Here is a 20,373-nt window from a genome sequence, read left to right as displayed (position 1 = left end):
ACTGTTTGTGAGCAGCCACCATTTGTGACAGAGGAGTGCAATAACGGTGATTAGACTGCAGAATGTGGATTTGTCCGGGGTTTACTGATGAGTTTCATCAGGTACTGGCACCAGCAGCATTGAAAGCCATAGCAAGGGTCTGGGTCGGCAGAAGGTAGCATATCAGCTGCTTGCATGTGACCCGGTGCTATTTGGGAAAAAGCTTGTACTGCTATTAGTGCTAATACTATGGTTTACTCAGGCCATGCTACCAGTCAGAAGAGTCAAGGCAGACAGATTTAGCACCTTCTGTGCAGGAGGCAGGAGGGCTGCATGTAACATGGCCTCTGTTACACAAGAGGGATGTGTTCTTCAGCATGCGGTTCTTGGCAGCTGTTACTTTATTTTGAAATCAGGTAATAGACAAGGAGTTGACCATTAGTGAGACTATGAACTGCATGAGAGTGCTTGCAGAAGTCAGGCCAGGTCCAGAGGTTTTCTGGCACCTTGCTAGTCGTCATGTTTTGTCCTATGTCAAAGCGTGCTTTATCAGAAGAGAGGTATTGTCTGAAAAGTTGCCTTCTCTGGCTGCACAGTTGCTAAATGTGTGGGTCTTGAGATGCTTAACAGAGCTGGCATCTTCTGATGCAGCTTCGGCTGGAACAGTCATGGGGGAAAAGACAGACCTGCCTAGAAGCTCATCCCACCAGTACTGGGGCTAGAGCTGGGATTCTCCGGGCGGGCCCGCTGACCCCGCTGGGCGCATCGGGTCGTGGGTCCCAGCCGGATGGCGGTCCCGCCCGCCGCGGCCCACAGCAGCACCTTCTCTTCCCCCGGCCCCGCTGGGGGCCCGCAGCGGCGCCGCCACCCCTTCTTGCCGCGGCCGTGAGGCGCCTCGCAGGCCGCCCCCGCCCCGGCGGGCGGCCGGGGCCGGAGTCGGTGGCCGTGGCAGGGTCCGGGGCCACCCCGGAGGGCGGCGATGGCGGGCGCGGGGTGCGCGGCTGGCGGCGGAGCGCGGGGGGTGCGGGGGCGGGGGGGTGTGCAGCTCTCGCTAGCGCTGCTTGTGGTCACAGCCAGGCAAGCTCACATCCCATCTGGATCGCGCTCGCTCTCTCCCTTCTGCTTTCCTACCATAGAGTTGCGCTGGAAACAGAAGATAGAGGGAGTGTAGGAGCTCGCCATCTCCAAGCGATCTACATTGGGAAAAACATGGAGTCCGCTCCGGCAGCCCCCGATCCAGCAGCCAGTGAGCCGGGTAGCAGCGTCTCCGAGGCGGCCGCCGGCGCCAGGGACACCCCGGTGAACCTGGAGCCTGCCCGGAAAAGCGATGTGCCGGCTCCCGTCCGCAGGCAGAGCTACTCCAGCAGCAGCAGCAGCAGAGGTAGGGAGACTTGGGGAAGGGGGAGGGGGTCGGGGGAGTGGGATCGGGGGGTGGGTGGGAATAGGAAGAGGGGGGTAAGGCAGAAGGGGAAATGCAGCGATTTAATCCTCTGTTTTATTGCTCGTGCTTGTTGAAGACGCGTACGCAAACAAGCTACGCTTCTACCCCCTGCAAAACCTTGCAAACTTTTATAGCTTCTTTTAATTGCTGCAGGAGGAGGGACAAATGCGATGAAAATATTGAGCGGTGTTTGGTGCTCTCCTGTCTCTCTCGTTTACTCCCCGTGGTATCCGGATGGGTACCGTGCCTCTGAAATTACATAATTTTATAAATATATAAAGCAACAGCAGGAGTATTGGGATTCAAGGGAACAAACTTTTAAAGCTGCAGTGTCCTTCCTTCCCCCCACCCTTTTCTCCCCCTCGTCTGTCTCCTTTTGACAGTTTCTCAACTGGTGTGCTGTGGCTTGTTTTGAATGGGGGATCTGTGATTAAACAGGAGATTTGTGGTTTGCGGGTGACTTATTCACTCTCTTGCGCGCTGTTTTCCCTTAATTCATTTAAGTGTATCTTAAAAATTATTTCCTTGCGGAGTGGAGGATCTCGTAGCTGCTGTTGTTTCTTGGACGTGCACAACTTCGCAGAGGGTCTCTCTGCCTCCGTGGACTCTCCTTCGCCCCCCCCCCCCCCCCCCCCCCCCCCCCCCCCCCGCCCAAATAAAGCGCTGCAAGCAAACAACCGAGCCCGGCTTTTCAGTCGCTGACTGCCTAGCCCGCTCCTGCCTTAGATTATTGCGTCTTTCAGTCGTGCGGGTTAGCTCCGAAGGTGCTGAGGAGTTTGGCTGCCGGGGGAGCGGAGCCGAGCGGAGTGGAGCGGGCCGGGCGCTCCCGCTCCCGCCGTGGGCATGGCGAGGGGCGCCGGCTTCAAACATCGCCGGAGTTTGCCGAGACGTGCGAGAGGGGGAAGGCTGCCGCTTTAATGACTTGTAAATAATTTATGAAGCGTTGCTCCTACGAGAGTGGAGAGCGCGCTAGAGAGGCTTCGCTCGGTAAAAATCACTCGGTGATGGGTAAAAATTAATTAAATAACGCTATGTAATAATACACACGGCTGTTGAAAGAGACGGCAGGCGGAGAAAAGTGTGTGCCCGGCGGGAGCGGCAGCCCCCGCCGGGGCCGGCGCGGCGATGGCCGGCCGCCGGCGGCCGTAGGGAGCCCGTCTCTCCTCGGACGGAGGGTTTTTTGGTTGTAGGTTGGAATATGGCTGATCATGTGTTGGCTTGTGTTTTACAGTATTTTTTTCCTCTTTTGGCCACACCCCCCGTTCCCAGGCAGCTTCCCACTCAGGGAATCCGCGTACAGTAAAAGCCATCGAGATGGCACGCCGAAACATTTAATTAGAGGCGATTTGCGAGGAGGGAGCGCGCAGTTAGGCGGGTGCCGAGGCGAGGAGGAGCGGGCTCGGCCGGAGGAGGCCGGGTGGCCACGGGCGTGTGTGCAGGGAGCTTTTGGCCGCGCGGGGTATATTTAGAGCTTGCGAGAGTGCATTTGGAATGCAAGCGCCTTATGTAACGAGGTTAATCAGAAACACTGGAGAAAAATGTCCTTAATTTGTCGGGAGTTCTCTGGATGTTTGCGGAGCGGTCGTAGTTGGTGGGTGTTATACAACCTCCCCGCCCCGGCTCCCCCGGCCAAGGGCTCCGGCAGCGCGGGCAGATGGCGCTGCCGGGGAGCGGGGACCCGGCGGGCTCGGGGAGGGGGGAACTTTGGGATCCCATCAATTATGTAACGCTCGGCTGTCGCTTCTGTGTCGATGCGGAAAGGGGGGGGACGGGGACGGGACCTGGGAAGAACCAGGCGGTTCCAGCAGCTAGGATGTTTTCTTTGCGGTCCCGAATTGTTTAGGCTTTGGTACTGCTAACCTGGTGACCCATATGTCCCTCCTCCCCGGGATTAAAGAGGGGAGGGGGGTCAGGCAGGGGCGGACGTAGGCTGACACCCGCCGGGGCTCACGCTTGCTGCAGGCAGGCAGGCACCGGGTTATGTAACCGGCTGAATGAAGAAGCGAAGGTCAGCGATGGAGGGAGGCATCCGTGTGCTGCACAATAGCGAGGGCTCCCGGGAGCGGGGGCTTTGCGGGATTTAAAGTGAAATAAAGCTTACGGCGGTAACGGGCTTGGGGAGGGAACAGGAAAAGGAGAGTGGAAGGGATTTGGGGGGGGGGGGGGGGGAAGAAATGTTTGAGGTTTTTCGGATGATGTAATGGAGTTGGCAGAAAATACAAGCCTACTCCTAGAGTGCAAACAGTAAGAGAATTGGAGCTGGCATTCGGTGCTAATGTTGCACAAATTAGTGTATTGGAATTAAGTTGACCTACACACTACACACAGGCTGATTATGCCTTTCTAATAGTTCAATCCTGAAGATGCAGAACCATGCAGGAAAACATGACAGTATTAACAGTTTGGTCTCCTTGAAATCAGGACTGATGGGTTAAGTGTTGGGTGTCTCTATAGACTTGTAGCTCTGGGGTTGGTTTTTTATGTGGTGGGTTTTTTGTTTGTTTGTTTGTTTTAAGCTATTGAAATAGTATTTTATTTCTTGCCTTTTTTTTAGTATGGTCCTTTATTCTTATGGCAACCATGTGACCTTAATGTGTGACCAGTATAGGTGGAATTATTTTTAGAACAGCTACCTTATAAACTTATATGTTCAGCTGTGTACTGAGTTAAAGAATTTACCTGTTTGGGTCATGATTCTGCAACATGTTGTAAGCTAGCAGGTCTGCGCTCTTGTGCAATCTGTATGGAGTAGTGATAAAAATATACAGATACTTAGATATACATACACATGCACACACCTCTCTAAGTGTAAAAATCCTTGTTGTTTGATTTAGCAAACCTTCTAAACCACTAGAAATATTTTTTCATAAATTTATTTTCATAGCTGCACCTGCTGTAGAACCACTTTGATATTTCGGAGTTTATAATAACCAGTTTACCTAGGGAATGAAGAAAATAAGATTGTTGATAAAGAAGTGGGGAAAGTTTGTTGTGGAATAAATTCTTAAGTGAAGCTTCAGTTATTACAATGCTAGCATTTCAAAATACCCTGTTCCTTGATACACAGACATATTCGGAGTGCCAGATCCTTACATAACTTGATTTTTTATTTTGCTAAGGTTATGCTGTTTGTATTGCTATGTAGAACGCTTCACTGAAAACATAAATGCAGGAGTGACCAAAAGCACCCTTCAAATGGAGAATCGTTACCTGATATATTTAGTGTATAGGAGCATGCATGCATACCTGCATGTTTCAGAAAATTACCTGCAGTCTGATATAAAAATTGATCCTTAGAAAATTGACACCATACATAGACAAAAGCAGGAAATGGATAAAAGGATATTTTTACTGCTGACACTAATTGTTAAGATTTTCCTAAGAGCAGTCACTGTCCAGCAGGTTGAATTTCGGTCAGCATGTGTTCTGCGACAGGAGTTTGTGGTTTGCCGTGGTTAGTAGGAGGAATGCTTCACTCACGAGCTCTGGCCCTGGACTGAGACTGCTAAGTGCCAGTCATTTCTCTTTGCAGGCTTTGACATCCACAGAGTTCTCCCCATGCTGCAGTCTAAGGCATAATGTTCTATTAGTTGTGATTGAATAAACTATATTTTAGTAGACAACTATTGTCTCATTAAAAATAAGAAGTATATAAAAAGCTTTTTAATCTAATAAACAATGCTCTGGTTTTTTGGAACTGAGCTCTTGGTCTCAGTGGTAAGTCAATCAACAGAGAATGTCTTGCAGAAAAAGAAATTAAAAGCAGCTCTTACATCATTGGAAGATGCTATGTATAAATATTTTTATGATGCTTCATGTTTAATAATAGAAAGCTGCAGCTATGCAGGTACTTGTTCACGTTTTATCACTTTTGAGGCACTGAGAGTATTTGCTGTTTTCCAGAAGCCTTTGGAATTTATTATCATGTCATCTGTTCAACCTGATCCTTTCTCTACTGATAGGTTGGGGGGAGGAGGGGACTTGCTTTTTGTGTTTTGTTTTAATTTGGGTGATGCTCCACGAGTAGGGTTGTGACATCATTAATGATGACATCAGTAGGTTTGTGGTAGTCTTTTCTTTAAAAAGACTGTATTGCTAGAGTTTCTCCATTTTTGGATTCAGACTATTCCATGGAGCATAGCTGCAGCACAAAATTTCATGTATTGTTTTCAGGAGTACTCTGAATTTTATAAATTTGTATGTTTTCTGTAGATTCTTTGGGTTGCCTTTGTCATCACTGGGGGCTATTCTGCGTGCACCACTGATTTAGTCCTATTTTGGTAAATGAAAAGTGCTATGAATCCTTTGAAGGACAACATAGTTTTAAATGTTTGTAGCATAGGAGCAATAATAGCAGCAGTATGTTGTTCTCTTAGGTACAACGCAGTTCTATTTCAATAAACTGTAACCTAGTCTCTTATTTTATTTGCTTGAGAAACATCTCAGGAGCTCATAAACCAGTATGTAAATACTGTTACCATTCAACCAAATGCTGTAATTTTACTGAATAAAGAACATGTTTTGTAATTGAGATTAATGGGCTGTGTGACAATTTCAGTTTTGGGTATAGTTCTGCGTTTGAATGGGAAGGGCAATTTTGGCTTGAGGAGGTTGTCTTTTTTTTTATTTTATTTTTTCTTCTTCTAGTATTTGTTTTCAAAGTTATAAAAATGTGTGCTGAGGAAAATCTGGAATGACTCGATCTCAGTGGATTTAATCCAAGAGCTATCCCAATGAAAAAGAGAGGGGAAAAACCTTACCTAGTTTTAAATTACTGCAATATCCCTATCACCTGTGACATTAATTAGTGAACAGGTGATCCATTCTCTGCTGAAACATTTTTAAGACTGTTTTCAGTGGCACACAGTTATAGGAACAGGTATAAATAAAAAAATAAAAATGAAAATTGGGGGTATATCTAGACATACTGAGAAGTCTGGATGCTGTGTAGCTTAAGGATTGTTTAAAGACTCTCTGCTTCCTTGCTTCTAAACATGAAGCAAAAGGGCTGTAGTTGGAGGCAGCAGTAACTGGTGTCTTGCAGTTGTGTAAGGCAGGGGAAGGGAAAGGGGAATGCTGGGCCCAGATAGTTTACAGGGAGCTGTCAAAATGGAACAATACACTTGACTTAGGGCCTTCCATTTCTGTACTAGGAGGCAATTGTCACCTCCTCAGCTGTCTGTCCATCCTAGACCTTTTAGTTATAGGCACCTGTACTGTCAAAGACTTCCTGTCATCTCAGTGCCTTGGGGCAGGATATTGTGGGAGAGAAGCAGTGGCTGCTTCTCAAGTGGAGCTGAATTTTTTATTTATCTATCACAGTACACTTACACCTCGACCTGACCTCTCCAGGGAGGTTCTGTAGTTTTCCGAATTTCTGTGGGTTTTATAGAAGAGGGAGTTCCTATACGTAAGGTGTTTGAGAAACTTGGATGCATGGAAGCTTCCACACACCATATGCAGAGTTCTGCTGTCTTGTTTTCTCTTACTCTCATTCCTTTTTCAAGTATCTTGTGTTTCATCTATTGCTGAGACAGTCTTTGTAGCCTTGATAGTCACTTCTGGAAATGTATTTTACAGAGCTGTTAGCTTTAAGATTATATATATCCACAGCTGGCAGACAATCCTTGCCTCCTTACCTGCACAGATTCTTATAGATATGTAGAGGAGGGCCCTGCAGAGCAGAGTCTAAATCCTCTACTGTCACTAGATCAGTGTTACACAATTTGTGTGAGAAGCAGATCAAACTTAATTTTAAGGGTTGTTAGCTTTTTTGGCCCTGGTGTTCTGATAGGTGGCACTTCTACAGCTTTGCTGTTCTGATGATTAGAAAGCCTCTTCTTGCTTCTAACTAACTGCTTTCATGATCAGTTAGTTTGCTTACTTCTTTAAATGTTGATTATAAAATTGCCTTGGACTGAAAATGAAGAAGATGCTGTTTTTGTATTTTGTGATAGCTGAACTAACATACTGAGCTCTGTTCTCTGACTCATGGTTTAGCATATTGGTTGTAGATGGTCTGTGCTGATAGAAACACGAGAATAGCTTGGGCTGTATGTCACGAGGAGTTAATTGTATAATTTCTTGAATGTAAAGGTTGTGAATTATTCTTCATACTCTTATATGAAGTTTCATCTAGGTATGATTCATTGTCAGCAACAACTGAGCTCTTCAGAGACTTAATGTATTAGGGTGTGTACTTTTATGAAGAAATTGTGGGGTTTATTTTACAGCAGTTTAATCTTATAGTTTAGCCTCATTGCACTGTTCATTTGGAAGGATCCCCAGGTGTTTTAAACACTATTGGGAACCATTTTGCTTATTACTGAAATCCAGCCACTTCTTGTGTGGAATCTGACAGCTGTTTAATGGTGCTCAGCCATGCTAAGCAGATCAGAACAGAAAGCAAAGAATACCATACCTGATTGAAACACTCAGAGGGATTTTTAGGTACAGATAATATAATTATCTGCATTGGAATTGGGTCAAACAGCTCTATTCCTGTAGAAAATTACTAGATATTTTCAGTGGCAGTGTATGATCAAGAAATTGGTTAGAAATACCTTCCTGAAAACAATACCCCCAGCAGTGAGATAATCAAAGATCCTGCTGCTTACCCCATTGTGATCACCAGTTGCTGAATGATCAATGTTTTCCTCAGGTATTTCTAGATGTATTAATTGCTTTGTCCCATGCTGTTATGTGAAATTTTGCAGACTGGGGGGGACACTGGGATGTTGCAGGTCTTGCTTTTTAAAGCAGATTCCTGTGCAATTGCATTCTTTAAATAGTGAGTTGGACTGCTGTATGTGAAAAGTACTCATATTAACAGAGGTTTTAAAAATGGTTGTAGGGAATCTGTTGACACTAAGCCAGAAGGGGATGGGGGAGGTGGGTGTCCCAGTCTTTTATTTTGAGGGTATTGGGGAGTATGGGGAAAACATAGCTCTTTTCCAGTTGTCTTCAATTTCACTTCCCATGTAATCTAGCAAAACAGAATATAAACAGAAGATCTGTAAAGGAACAAAAGTTAAAATTCATGATCAACTGAATGTACATAAATGTTTCAGTAATCATGACCAACTGCAGAGTCTTTCATTTGTAATTTAATAATTTCTATGGACTTCTAAAGGAACACACTATGAAGCTGGCTACTTCTGAGAAATTGCTGTGCTGTTACAAACAGTATTTGAGCTGGCATTATAACAGCATGATAGATAGCGGGACGGAGAACAAAGTTAGCAGTTGAAACTGAGCTGAGAGAAATTGCTTGCAGAATGTGAGAAAGCGGAGTTGGATTATTATAACCTCCCTTGTAGAATCAAATTAAACCTTTTTAAAGGTTTTATTGATTTTTAGTTTATAGTTGTACTATGTATTTACCTCACATGGGTACATGAGATTAATGAGGCAGGTGTAGTGATCACGGAGTGAAAAACTGTGGTGCTGCTGTTCTTTTTAAATGTTCCATTTTGTACAGACTGTGGGATATTTACAGCATTAATTGACAATATGTCTGTGTGCTTTAGTTCTTCAACTGCTCAAATGGATTTAAAGTGTTTAATATACAGCAGCACTAGAAATGAAAACTCTTGGACTCCTAGAAGGGAGCTTAACACAGAGCCCCCACCCCCTTTTTTACTTGCATAAAAAACCTTTAAAAGGGTGACCTCATCCAAAGAGGTGATTTGTGTGATGAATGTTGAATATATGGCCAAGAAGGCTGCAGCTGGCTTTGAAAATACGGCTGAAAGAATATTAAAAAACCCCCAAACAAACCCAAACAAAGAACCCAGACGTAGACCGTTTGGCATAAGTGCTATCAAGTATGCATCCCATAGCATTGCCAACTCCTCACATATGAGAAAGGAATTTCTTTCCATAGTTATGCAGAAATGTATGCCATACACTTCCGAAATACATATGTATGCAAAACTGTAGACACCATGGAGAAGACTTAAATTACATATTAGTGGAGCTTGACTTGACTGTTTTGGTACTGAAACGAGGTCTGTTAGATACAGTCAAAGATAAAACCAAGACCAAGGCATGTGAAATAAAGATTATAGGTTTTATTTTCCTCCTGTCATGGAAGTGTGACAATACTTTAAAGAAGGATTCCCCCTCATAGTTTCTCTTCAAAGGTAGAGGTGGGAAAAAAATGTCTTTTTATGAACTGAGAGATAGATGGCTTTGCCAAAGTCTGTACCAAATGTAAATCAGTTACAGGGCTGTGCTGCATTACATCTGTTAACTAAGGGCAGAAAGGTAAGGTTCAAACTATTCCTTTGAAAGAAGTCTTGTGATTTGATAAGATGGGCTAAAATACAGCTTTTGTTAATACTTGAAGTCAAAAACTGCCAGGATAAAGCATTGTCTAAATCCTGTGTACGTTAAAAAATAGAATAAAATTAAATCAATCTCAAAGGAAACTAGAGCATATCAAAAACCCCTTCTCTCTCTGCATCATACTTGATTTGTGTAATCTTCAAGAGAAGTTTTGTTAGTTGTTTGTCTTGTCATTATAGAAGTTAGGAAGGGTCCTTTACTGCCTGGGTTGTTACAGAGAGGCCTTTTAAAAATTCTAATGAAATACACCCCGAACTATTAACATCTGACATTGACTCATAGTGTTTCTGAGATAATACACGTACAAGTAAGTCTATTAGCAAAAGCACAAAAGCAACTATTTCCAGGGTTGATGCTTGGAAGCATAATAGATGAAGGAACATGTACTTTCAGTCTCTAAGCATTTTTGCCAACCAGTCAGTGGCCAGCCAGTTTTTACACTTTGAGAGTCTTTAAAAAACAAACTGCGAAGTCACAGAATCACAGAATGGTAGGGATTGGAACGGACCTCTGGAGATCACCTCGTCCAACTGCACTGCTTGAGCTGGTACACCCACAGCAGGGTGCACAGGACCATGCCCAGGCAGGGTTTGAAAGTCTTCAGGGAAGGAGACCCTACAACCTCCCTGGGCAGCCTGTTCCACTGCTCCATCACTCTCACAATAAAGAAGTTTTTCCTCATATTGAGGTGGAACTTTCTGTGTTCCAGTTTGTGCCCATTGCCCCTTGTCCTGTCATTGGGCACCACTGAAAAGAGTCTGGCCCCATCCTCTTGACACCTGCCCTTCAGATATTTATAAGTATTGATAAGATCCCCCCTCACTCTTCTCCAGGCTGAACAAACCCAAGTCTCTCAGCCTTTCCTCATAAGGGAGATGCTCCAATCCCCTGATCATATCTGTAGCTCTCTGCTGGACTCTCTCCAGCAGTTCCCTGTCTTTATTGGGCTGGGGACCCCAGAACTGCAGGCAGCACTCCAGATGTGGCCTCACTAGAGCAGAGTAGAGGAGGAGGATAACCTCCCTTGACTTGCTAGCCACACTCGTCTAATGCAGCCCAGATTTCATTATCATTCAACACTCTTGATGTTTGTAATGGTATATTATTTTTTGCTAAAGTCAAGTGTACTTTTAAAAGCTGAAGTAATTGGATTTTCATCAACATGAATCTGCAAGATTCAGGGGGCTGTCAACCAACACCCACAGGTCCTTTTCTGCCAGGCAGCTTTCCAGCCACTCTTCCCCAAGCCTGTATCGTTGCATGGGGTTGTTGTGACCCAAGTGCAGGACCCAGCACTTGGCCTTGTTAAAACTGATACAATTGGCCTTGGCCCATCGATCCAGCCTGTCCAGGCCCCTCAGTAGAGCTTTCCTATCCTTGAGCAGATCAACACTCCTGCCCAGCTTTGTGTTGTTTGCAAACTTACTGAGGGTGCACTCGATCCCCTCATCCAGATCACTGACAAAGATATTAAACAAGACCGGCCCCAACGCTGAGCCCTGGGGAACCCCGCTCATGACCAGCCGCCAACTGGATTTAGCTGCAATTATCACAAATCTCTGGGCTTAGCCATCCAGCCAGTTTTTTCATGCAGTGAAGAGTACACCTGTCCAAGCCATGAGCCTCCAGCTTCTCTGGGAGGGTGCTGTGGGAAACAGTGTCAAAGGCTTTACTAAAGTCCAGGTAGATTTTATGTGTGTTTAATACGAAGTGTCATGAATGATTCTGTTGATGTCAGTAATACTACTTCACTGTACAGAGCTAGGGGTGTATGTGTAGTAAAGACAGAGGGAGAGTTGCTAGTAATCAAGAACTGCATTGTGAAATTGTTTAAGAAAAATACGAAGTTCTAATACCAATGAAATTGACTTTGGAAAAAAAGATGAATTGACTGTTGTTTTCAGGGTAGGTAGGGCTGGATGAGTAGTTATAATTACTTTTGCAGATGTATTGTTACCTTGCTATAATTTTGCATGCAGGATCATAGTGTGGCTCTGTTGCTGGAGAAGAATTTATATCCTTACTTAAGAACAGCTGTTAGGAGATGAGCAAGAATTTCCTCGTGTACGGAACTTGAGTTGCACTTGTCTGTCGCTGCATATGGAATGTGTTTGCTAAGATTACTGAAAGTTTTATTTTATAATTGCTGAAATCCTAGCTCTATACTTATAACAATCAAAAAGTCTTTTCTGTTTCCTGATGGAGAAGAAGGAGGGAGTGAATAGAGAACAAATTTTAGGGACTTACCTGTAGAAAACCTAGAAAGCTGACTGTTGAGGTGACCTGGCTTATTGGTATTTATCTCTCTAGATTTTGGCTAGTTGTCAAAATCTGTTTATGCTGTTTTGGCTGCTTCTAACAGGGTTTGACTGTATAACTGAATTATCTTCACTTTTTATTTTCTGGGTAAATTACACTATACCACTTCACCTCTTTTTAGAGATTCCTGGCTCTAGTTCATGAGAAGTTGGACTTGTTAATTTTTTTGACCATAATACTGAAATTATCATACTAGGTCAGCAGTGTCCCAGATATGCTTTAGTATGACTAGTAGTGTAATCTCCAAGGCTATGCAAAAGAACAAGGGAAGACAATTTTTTTTTTTAAAGCAAAATCCTTCTAAAATTCTAGCTAGTCATTAACTTTCCACAGCAGTGCTTGCATCTCTTAGAAACAGGCTGAAGGAGTTCTGTCACTAAAATCTTTGGTTTCAATTCTCCAAAGAATGCTCCGCATACAATGTTCACCTTAGAGGGGATGAGGACAACAGATTCTGGATGAAGCCAGGATCAACAGAGCAGCTAGGTTTACAGATAGCTATGAGCTTCCATTTAGTAGGCTGTACTTAGTCCCAGTGGTGGGCTTCTCTGTTCTAGCCATGAGCTGAAAATGGCCGGCTGACGTTCCCCAGTTCACCTTCCTGTTGTTTTCAGCTCAGTTTAAAGACTGTAGAAATGGCTTGTCACAGATCTCTGCAATTGGCAAGTCTCTTCTGAATTTCTTCCACATATCCTTTCTTTTCCACAGCAGAGGTTCAAAGCAGAATGTCTTTAGGGATTTGAGAGCAAATGATCACAAGTGCCTAGGTGGGGACTTGTGCCAATATACTGAAAATATTTCGTTACAATGCTTTTCTCTGCACACAGCAGAATGCACACTGGAAGCAAACTCAGCTCTGGAAACGCAGCAATAGAAAATGTAAAAAGAAACCCAGAAAGGAAGTAAATGAAGCCAAAGGGGGAGCAGGGTAGTTTTGGGTAATGAACAGTAAAAGAAAGACGTGGCACTTAAGGAAGAAGTGTAATGAAAGGGCACAAAGGAAAGATGACTGATTTGGAGAGAGGCCTGAAAAAAAAATTTTTTTAGAAAAAGACTGGAGTAGTGGGGGAAGCTACAGTGGCTGTTGAGGGGAGGGGAATTTACTGCCTTATTTCCCCTAAGCAGCTCATATACTAATATTCTGTGATCCTGTCTTTACTGTGGAATGTAATAGAAAGTATTTTAGTGCGTGGTGGGTCTCAGTTAAATCTCACAGGTTTGCTTCAGCAACCTATTGTTTCCAATGAGCTCTGAGTAAATGCTTTCACCATAGATGTTGTGCTAATGTGTTATATGAATTCTTTGTCTTATCTTGATGCTGTGAAATTAGAGGCTCTTTCCCCCAGTGTGTTAAGCAGATTAAAAGGAAAGCCTGATTGTTATGGTCCAGGAACAGCGCAAATATTTTTTTTTTTTTTCTAAAGTTGTGATTTAACAGTGGGATGCTGTGAGGAGGCTTTATGAAGCAAATGCATTTTGTAACTTAAACGGTGAGATAAGATCCAAGCTTCCCTTGAATAGGTTTATATTGTTTTCCCTAGTGCCTTAAATTAAGGGGAAGAGCTTGGGATTGGTAGTTTCTACTAAGATACCTTTTGTGGTTGCTGTCTTTTGAAATAAGCTTCCTAGGCAGCTGTGCAGTTCCTTCCTCAAAACCTTGCCAGTAACTAAAGGGCTATGTTTACTTTCTGGTATCCAGTCCTGGGACAGATTTTGGGCTTTTCTGAAAAGCACTAAACATCATATTAGAAGCTACTACCAGTTATTTTTTGTTTGTGAGAGAAATTGCTTTAAAAGGTAGTCAAGTGGTGGCTTTGCATGAAAAGGCATGAAATTTTGTTCGCTTTGGATGAAGATTTTTGCATGAAATTTAGGATTCATGTTACTCTGTCACTTGAATTCCTGTCCTGTGTATCAGTCCCTCCTCCCTTATGGGTAGAATATATTTTAGTTGTACAAGTATTTTATTTCTGCTGACTTACTCTAATCTTATTGTCATAATGTTCCAAGACACTTTATATGGTAACAGCTTTTCTACCTGTGTGGTATTTGTCACATGAAAAGTCTAAAGCTGTAATGAAATTATTAGAGACATGACACGTGCTTAAGATAAAAAGAGTATCTTACTGTGTTTGAGCAATAGCTTAAGACATCATGTTATTGTAATATGTATTTGGGAGGGGACAGAGTAATGGTATGATGTCAGAGTGAGCATTGTACTTTTTCTGGACTCAGTTCCTGTTTCTGTAGCTTTCTTATTAATTTATCTTATTTCCTACTATCAGTAGCGTTGCGCCTTGGGGACTCTTCAGGTCATGATCAGGATTGAGAAGTCATGGAATGCTTATGGACTACACTGTATGGAGGTTTAGGCTAAGATGCATTGAGTTTCAGATCAGGAGGACAGAAAAAGGCAGGAGATCAAAGAGAGCTGAGCGATTATTTCCCTGTCCCTGGAGTAAGTTAGCAGCACCAGGCCACTAAAGTGCCACAGAAGGTACATCAAGGTTTGATTTTTTAAAATTTCTTTTTTTAGGTATTTACTTCCTACAGATGGAAGGGGTAGGCATAAGTCTGGCGTTTTTCCCTCTGTCAGTGTTGGAGGAGGAGGCAGCAGCTATGCCTAAGTGGTTTTCCTTCTTATTGTCAAGCATCTGCTCTAGGTGTCCTTTCATAAGACTAGCTCTATGCAGCCACGTGTCTCTGGGATACCTGTGTGTTTTGTTGGCACAGGAAATGAGAAATCTGTGGTCTGTCACTGATACAGCAGTCTAAGCTACTGGTGTGGATGCAGCTCTGCCAGCAGAAGGGAGTATTTATCAGTTTATCATGTGTTTGGGGGAGGAGCATAGCAATGCCAGCGTAATTTTTTTTTTTCCTTAAAAATTGTCCTCTGTCAAGCTATTGCTTGTCATGCTGGAGGTAGTGAGGACTGGGGGGGGGGGGTGATGTTTTTTTGTCATAGCTGTGTTAGCAGAGGCTCTGCTGTATAGACAGTGCTTAATGATCTTCAGGAGATTTTAAGTATCTCCTTCTGGTTAGCCCTTATCAAGTGGCAATTATACCACTGGTCAGTGGAGTTACGTGGTTTAATTTATATGAAAGACTTCAGATGCCCCTGCAAACTGTACACTGCAGTTCTACAGTGTTCTACAAAAAGATTTTGCAGTATGGTATGTATTAAAACTTTATAAGAAATAGATAAATGGCAGGGGGGAGCAGTATTCCTCCTTTTGGTATAAATTCTTACTTGCTGTGAGGATTTTTTCAGCATGCCTTGACCAGAGCAGCACAGAGAAATTTGTTTTTAGTCTATCTCATGTAGTGTCTGATCACTGCAACCACATTTAGGTGTAAATGTAAGCAGTTGAAGTTTTTGTGTAATGCTGACATTTCTATGTGATATTTGTCCAGAAAAGTAAATATTTCTACATTACTGTTTTCCAGTGTAATGTTTTCTCTGTAAACACATTGCTTTTGATTTGCATTTCTCTTTCATATTTTTCCAATATGTTTTGTTTTCAGCAGAGAGGCCTATGACTGCTGAACATTACTGAGGAAAAAAAAGTTGTAGACATAAACCAATTATATATAGGGAGTAATGAAGCTATCTTAAAATTAAGACATTTGAAAATGTTAATACCTTTAAATGAGGTAACTTAAATTTTAAAACATACTGTAGATTTAAGTCATATCATGAAGCTGTTCTGCATGACTTTCACCAGCCTTTTTAAGGACTAAGCTGCCTACTTGCCTCTTTTTAGAGGTTACACTTTTCTTTGTAATTTGTCTTCTAATGTGCACTTAGAATGTGTAATAGTAATATGGCAATCATTCAGTTTTGCAGAACCAGGTAGGCTCATAGCACTGTGGAGAGATTTCTAATACAATGTAAAAACACATTATTCAAGGCACAGCCGTAATAAGTAGCCTCTTCACATTTTACTTTAGGACAATTTGGAAGAAAAGTAAATTCCTTTCAGTGGCACAGATGTGAAATTCACTGAAGAAATTTGCTTATGAATATTCCAAATGGGAAGGTGTCCGTTCCTTCAAATTTGTTTAAAGCTTCACACAGTGAAACCGGAAGGAGGTAGTGCAGATGTGATGTGCTTTCCTGAATATCCCATTTGTTTGTCTGGATACAGGTGTCCACAGAGTTACTGTGGTCAAGAGTGGGGCAGGGTTCTGAAACATTCACACTGTTTGTTTTTTTTTTTAAACTGCAAGAAGCTAATTCAGTTCGTTGTCTCATCTGAGAGTTCTTACTATGTCCATTGAGTTACCAAGGGGGAAAAGTCTTGCAGGAGAGCATAAAAGCAACAAACACAAACTCAGCCGGAATTCCTTGGTAGCAGAGTTCCATGAGGTTTAGTCTACCCGATCAAGATGTACTTAGAAATTGAAAGGGATGAATGGGCTTTAAAACTCCCTTTCTCTAGAATTACCTTCTCCTTCAGACACAGGGAAAAACACCTGTTTCTCTTCCACACACCCCCTTGCCAAGTTCAGCCATAGTATGTGTGAGGTGACCACAGTCACTGTGTGACTGTGCCTGACATATTATAGCCAGGAGCAGATATTAGCAAGAGTGAGCATTTCATGGCTCGGCAGCGCTAGGGGACGGAAGGGCATTGGGAGGGCTTTGGTTTGGCCACATCAAACAATACTGGAGGTTCTAAGCTTAAAATGCAAGGTTTTGCTCAATGTAAGTTGATTATATCAACCATCAAAGACTGTTTAATGTGGACTGGAGTTTCAGATCCAGGATGTGAAAAGAATTTAAATACCATATGTTATGTAACTTTAGGCTGCTAATATGCAGTTGTATTAGAGAGAAGGATTAAGGGCAAGTTTTATCCAAAGGCACTATCAGGAAGTGGAGATACCCAAAATACTGTTAGTCATCCTTTCAGCTTTTCATTAACAGTATCTTGCTGAGGCAGGTGATTGTTAAAACTGGTAAGGAAAGCTGGTTGGTAGTTGAAGTCCAACGCTGTATTAAAGTGACCTTTCCAGCAAAGGGGAGATAGGTCAATGCCATTGGTTTTAGCCAGAGAAACAAGCATGATACGTGCTTTTTGGTTCATATGTTCAGGGAGCACTGGAGAAACCTGTGTTTGACAGGCTTCAGAGTAAAAAGGAGTATGAATCCAACCAGTTAAAATATTCTGACAAATGAAGTAACTAGTGAAAATGAGAAACATGCTAGCACAGGGAGGAGAGAACCAAAGAAGAAATTATTGGCCCCTTATGCATCATCTCTTGTACTGGGAAAATCTGGCAAATATGTTATCAGTGCATTTGGAATGGCATACTCTGGATGCAACATCTGTACACATTTGGTGAGAAGGGGGAAGGTATCCTTCAACAACAGAAGAGGGGCAGATTTGCTTGCAGCAATTGACACAGATGGATTCTCTTTCAGAGACCTGATGTTGAGATCCTTTGGGGACAACCAAGATAGAAGTCTTTCCTCAGAGCATAAGAGAACTGGTAAAAATATCAAGCCAAAGCAAAACTGTACAGGTTTCTGCTGCCTCCTTCCTGATTCTGAACTTAGCTTAGATAAACAAATTTGAAATAGTGATAGTGCCAGGTGTCTGCTTTGAGAAGACAGGAGATTTGTGTACCTTTCAGAAGCTGTAGAAGAGATGGAATCCCAACCATCAGTAGGCTGTGGACTTTTCTCGTGTCAAAACTCAAAGCACCAATTAATATAATTGAATATGGCACTGTGCATGGTGCACCACATACTTCAAGCACAGATTAAATTCTGCAGTAGGTTTGAATTAGGGCTTTTCTTCCAGAGACCAGCCCAAATAACAACAAAAAAATGTAATCTTAATATGAAGAGCTCTCATTGAGGTGTCACTGAAATCCTGTTAATAATGTAGTGACTCTCTGTTAACTCCTGTCACTGTTAGGTCAGTTAATTTCAGCTACCTGATTCCTCATGATTGTTCAGTTATATTGAAGACCGTTTTTATATTTGGCTGTTAAAAAATGGTTTAGGTTTCTTACTGAGTCTCTAATTTTTGCATCTTTCCTGAGGTCACTAATGTTATGAATGAAAATTACCATTTCAGGAGTAGAAAATACCTCTTGAAATTCTATTTCCTTACCTGCTCAGTATATACACGTTGCCCTTTTGAAATAGATTGATTGCTTCCCAAGAGACTAGGGAAGCTTCTGCTCTTCTTTCTGTTTGAATCTTGCTAATGCAAGTGTTACCAAGATACTATGTGTTAAATCTGCAGTGAAACAACACTGAATTTGTTCGTTTCTCTATGGTGGAAGGAAGAAGAAGAGGTTTTGCTCCTAGCATCTGTCACACCCAAGTGGGCATTGGAGTCACTTTTCTAACACAAGATTTATTTCTAAAAATGCTGTTATATTTTTTTCAAACTAGAAGCTTGTTTAAGCTTTCATTTCTGAGCTAAGCAGTTTTCTAAAGAGCTCTGTTTCTAACATGAAGACAGTGGGAGCTGCTGGATATTAAAATGTAAGTGAAATATTTATATTCCTGGAGGAAAGGTACATCTTCAGAAAAAAATTAACATCTGCTTAATTGATAGTGACATGTGCTGTATTTGCTTTCAGTGAACACTTGTGAAAATTCATCTCCCCTTATGGGTGTGTGATTTTGAAACTCTGACCCCTTTGAATATAAGCATTTTTATGAATTAAATCAGTAAGATTTTCTAAATTTGAGATTGAGTGCCAGTTAGGAAGATGGAGGTGACAAGCTAGAATTATGGTGTCATTAACCAGCCAGTAAAACATCCTGAATGTGAAGATTTCATTCAAAGCATTTAAAAAGCAGCTTTGTTAAGCAATTCTAAAATAGCAAAGAAAGGTTTTAGATAACAGCAAATGCAGGGGATGTCATGACCCATTAGCAGAGATCAACTCCTAGGCTGTTTTTTTTTATTGACAAAATTATAACAAATGATGGACTGCTGGGATCAATATGTTGTAATGACCAATTAATGGAAACAAGGAGATGATTTTGTTTCAGAAATTTGATGTGGTGAACAACCGGAGCAGATGCAGGTATGCTCATAAATTGCTAAACTGATGTACTGAAGTACTGCTTCTGAAAGATAAACAGCTGGGGAAGAGTTTGAGGAAGTGTTGATTTTTGTCTTAGGGAGAAAAGTACTGACAATCGCACTAATAAAAATAATGTTCCAGTAGGTTATTATTTTACTGGCTTGTATTCTTTGTATGTTGAAAGTGTAATGGAACTGAGGTCACCCTCCACTGAGAATTAATAAGCTGTGTTTCATTTGTGCCTTGTGTTGGAGTAACTTTGTTTTACTGTTTTGCCTTTTTCTCCTCTGTGCTGCTTGTGTTCCAGCCTTCTCATTCTCTCACCTGTAGGTGTCTATCATTTTTATTCCGTATATATCTTATTCCTCTTTTTTAGCCAAATGTTTTTCATGTTGAGTAAACTTCATGATAGCTTAATGAAATTTAACTTTGCCCATTGCTGTCCTAACAGCCTTCCTTCTGGCTAGACAAAATTAAGCTCCAGTCTCTTTGAAGACATGCTTGTGTAGAGATTGGACAAGTAACTTTAGCTGATTGCTGAAAACAAGCTAAGATTATGAGCTGGCAGTAGTCACTACCAATTCTGAATATTAAAGAGGCAGTATCTAGTATTGGGAAAAAAGAAAACAGTATCTAGTATTCTGGGAAAGGAGTGCTTGTTACAACTAGTACTTTGGTAAAGGGAGCTGCTAGCCAAGCCTTGCTTCAAGAGGTGCCATGACCAGAGCTGTCTGGGGTTTTTTTTGCCATGAGGCTGATTACTAATGCTTTTGTTTTGTTTTTTCTTCTCCCTGTAAGACTCAGCCTGAGGAAAAGGAATGTTTTTGCGTGAAATATTCTGCAACTGAATTGCTTAGGTTAGCTGAGAGCAGACCATGGAGCCCTGCAGGTGCAGTCTACATGTATGCCCTCAGCTTACTGGAAGTGGCAATAAACATATGAAGAGGTTTAAATAGCTCTTGGAATGTTTTCTACATAACTCTTCATTTTTAAATCAATTTATTTAGAGTTTGTAAAAAGTAAAAGTAGTGCCAGCTTTTTTGTTTGCTTTCGACTTAGTGTTGCCGGATATGTGATCAGTATTGCATGGTATGAAGCAGTCATGCAATGCAAATAACAATCTTACCAAACAAGCAAAATCAAATTTGTGGGCTCCTAAATACAAAAAGAACAATATTTGTAAAACTAGTTGCTCAAAGAACAGTGTTGCCACTTCTGTCATTGATATA

General features: G+C 42.2%; 1 protein-coding gene across 1 annotated transcript in view; it reads left to right on the top strand.

Annotated features, from left to right (window-relative positions):
* The first annotated feature begins 1,122 nt into the window (after window positions 1-1,122).
* Window positions 1,123-20,373, top strand: part of RORA (RAR related orphan receptor A) — a 389,816-nt gene continuing 370,565 nt past the window's right edge. The window contains exon 1 of the mRNA XM_064456638.1: window positions 1,123-1,360. Within this exon, the coding sequence (XP_064312708.1) occupies window positions 1,189-1,360 (172 nt within the window). The 5' untranslated portion in view covers window positions 1,123-1,188. The remainder of the gene's footprint in view (window positions 1,361-20,373) is intronic.

Source organism: Phalacrocorax carbo, chromosome 7 (assembly GCF_963921805.1).
Source record: "Phalacrocorax carbo chromosome 7, bPhaCar2.1, whole genome shotgun sequence".
Lineage (NCBI taxonomy): Eukaryota > Metazoa > Chordata > Aves > Suliformes > Phalacrocoracidae > Phalacrocorax > Phalacrocorax carbo.
This window is presented reverse-complemented; position numbering and strand designations above follow the sequence as displayed.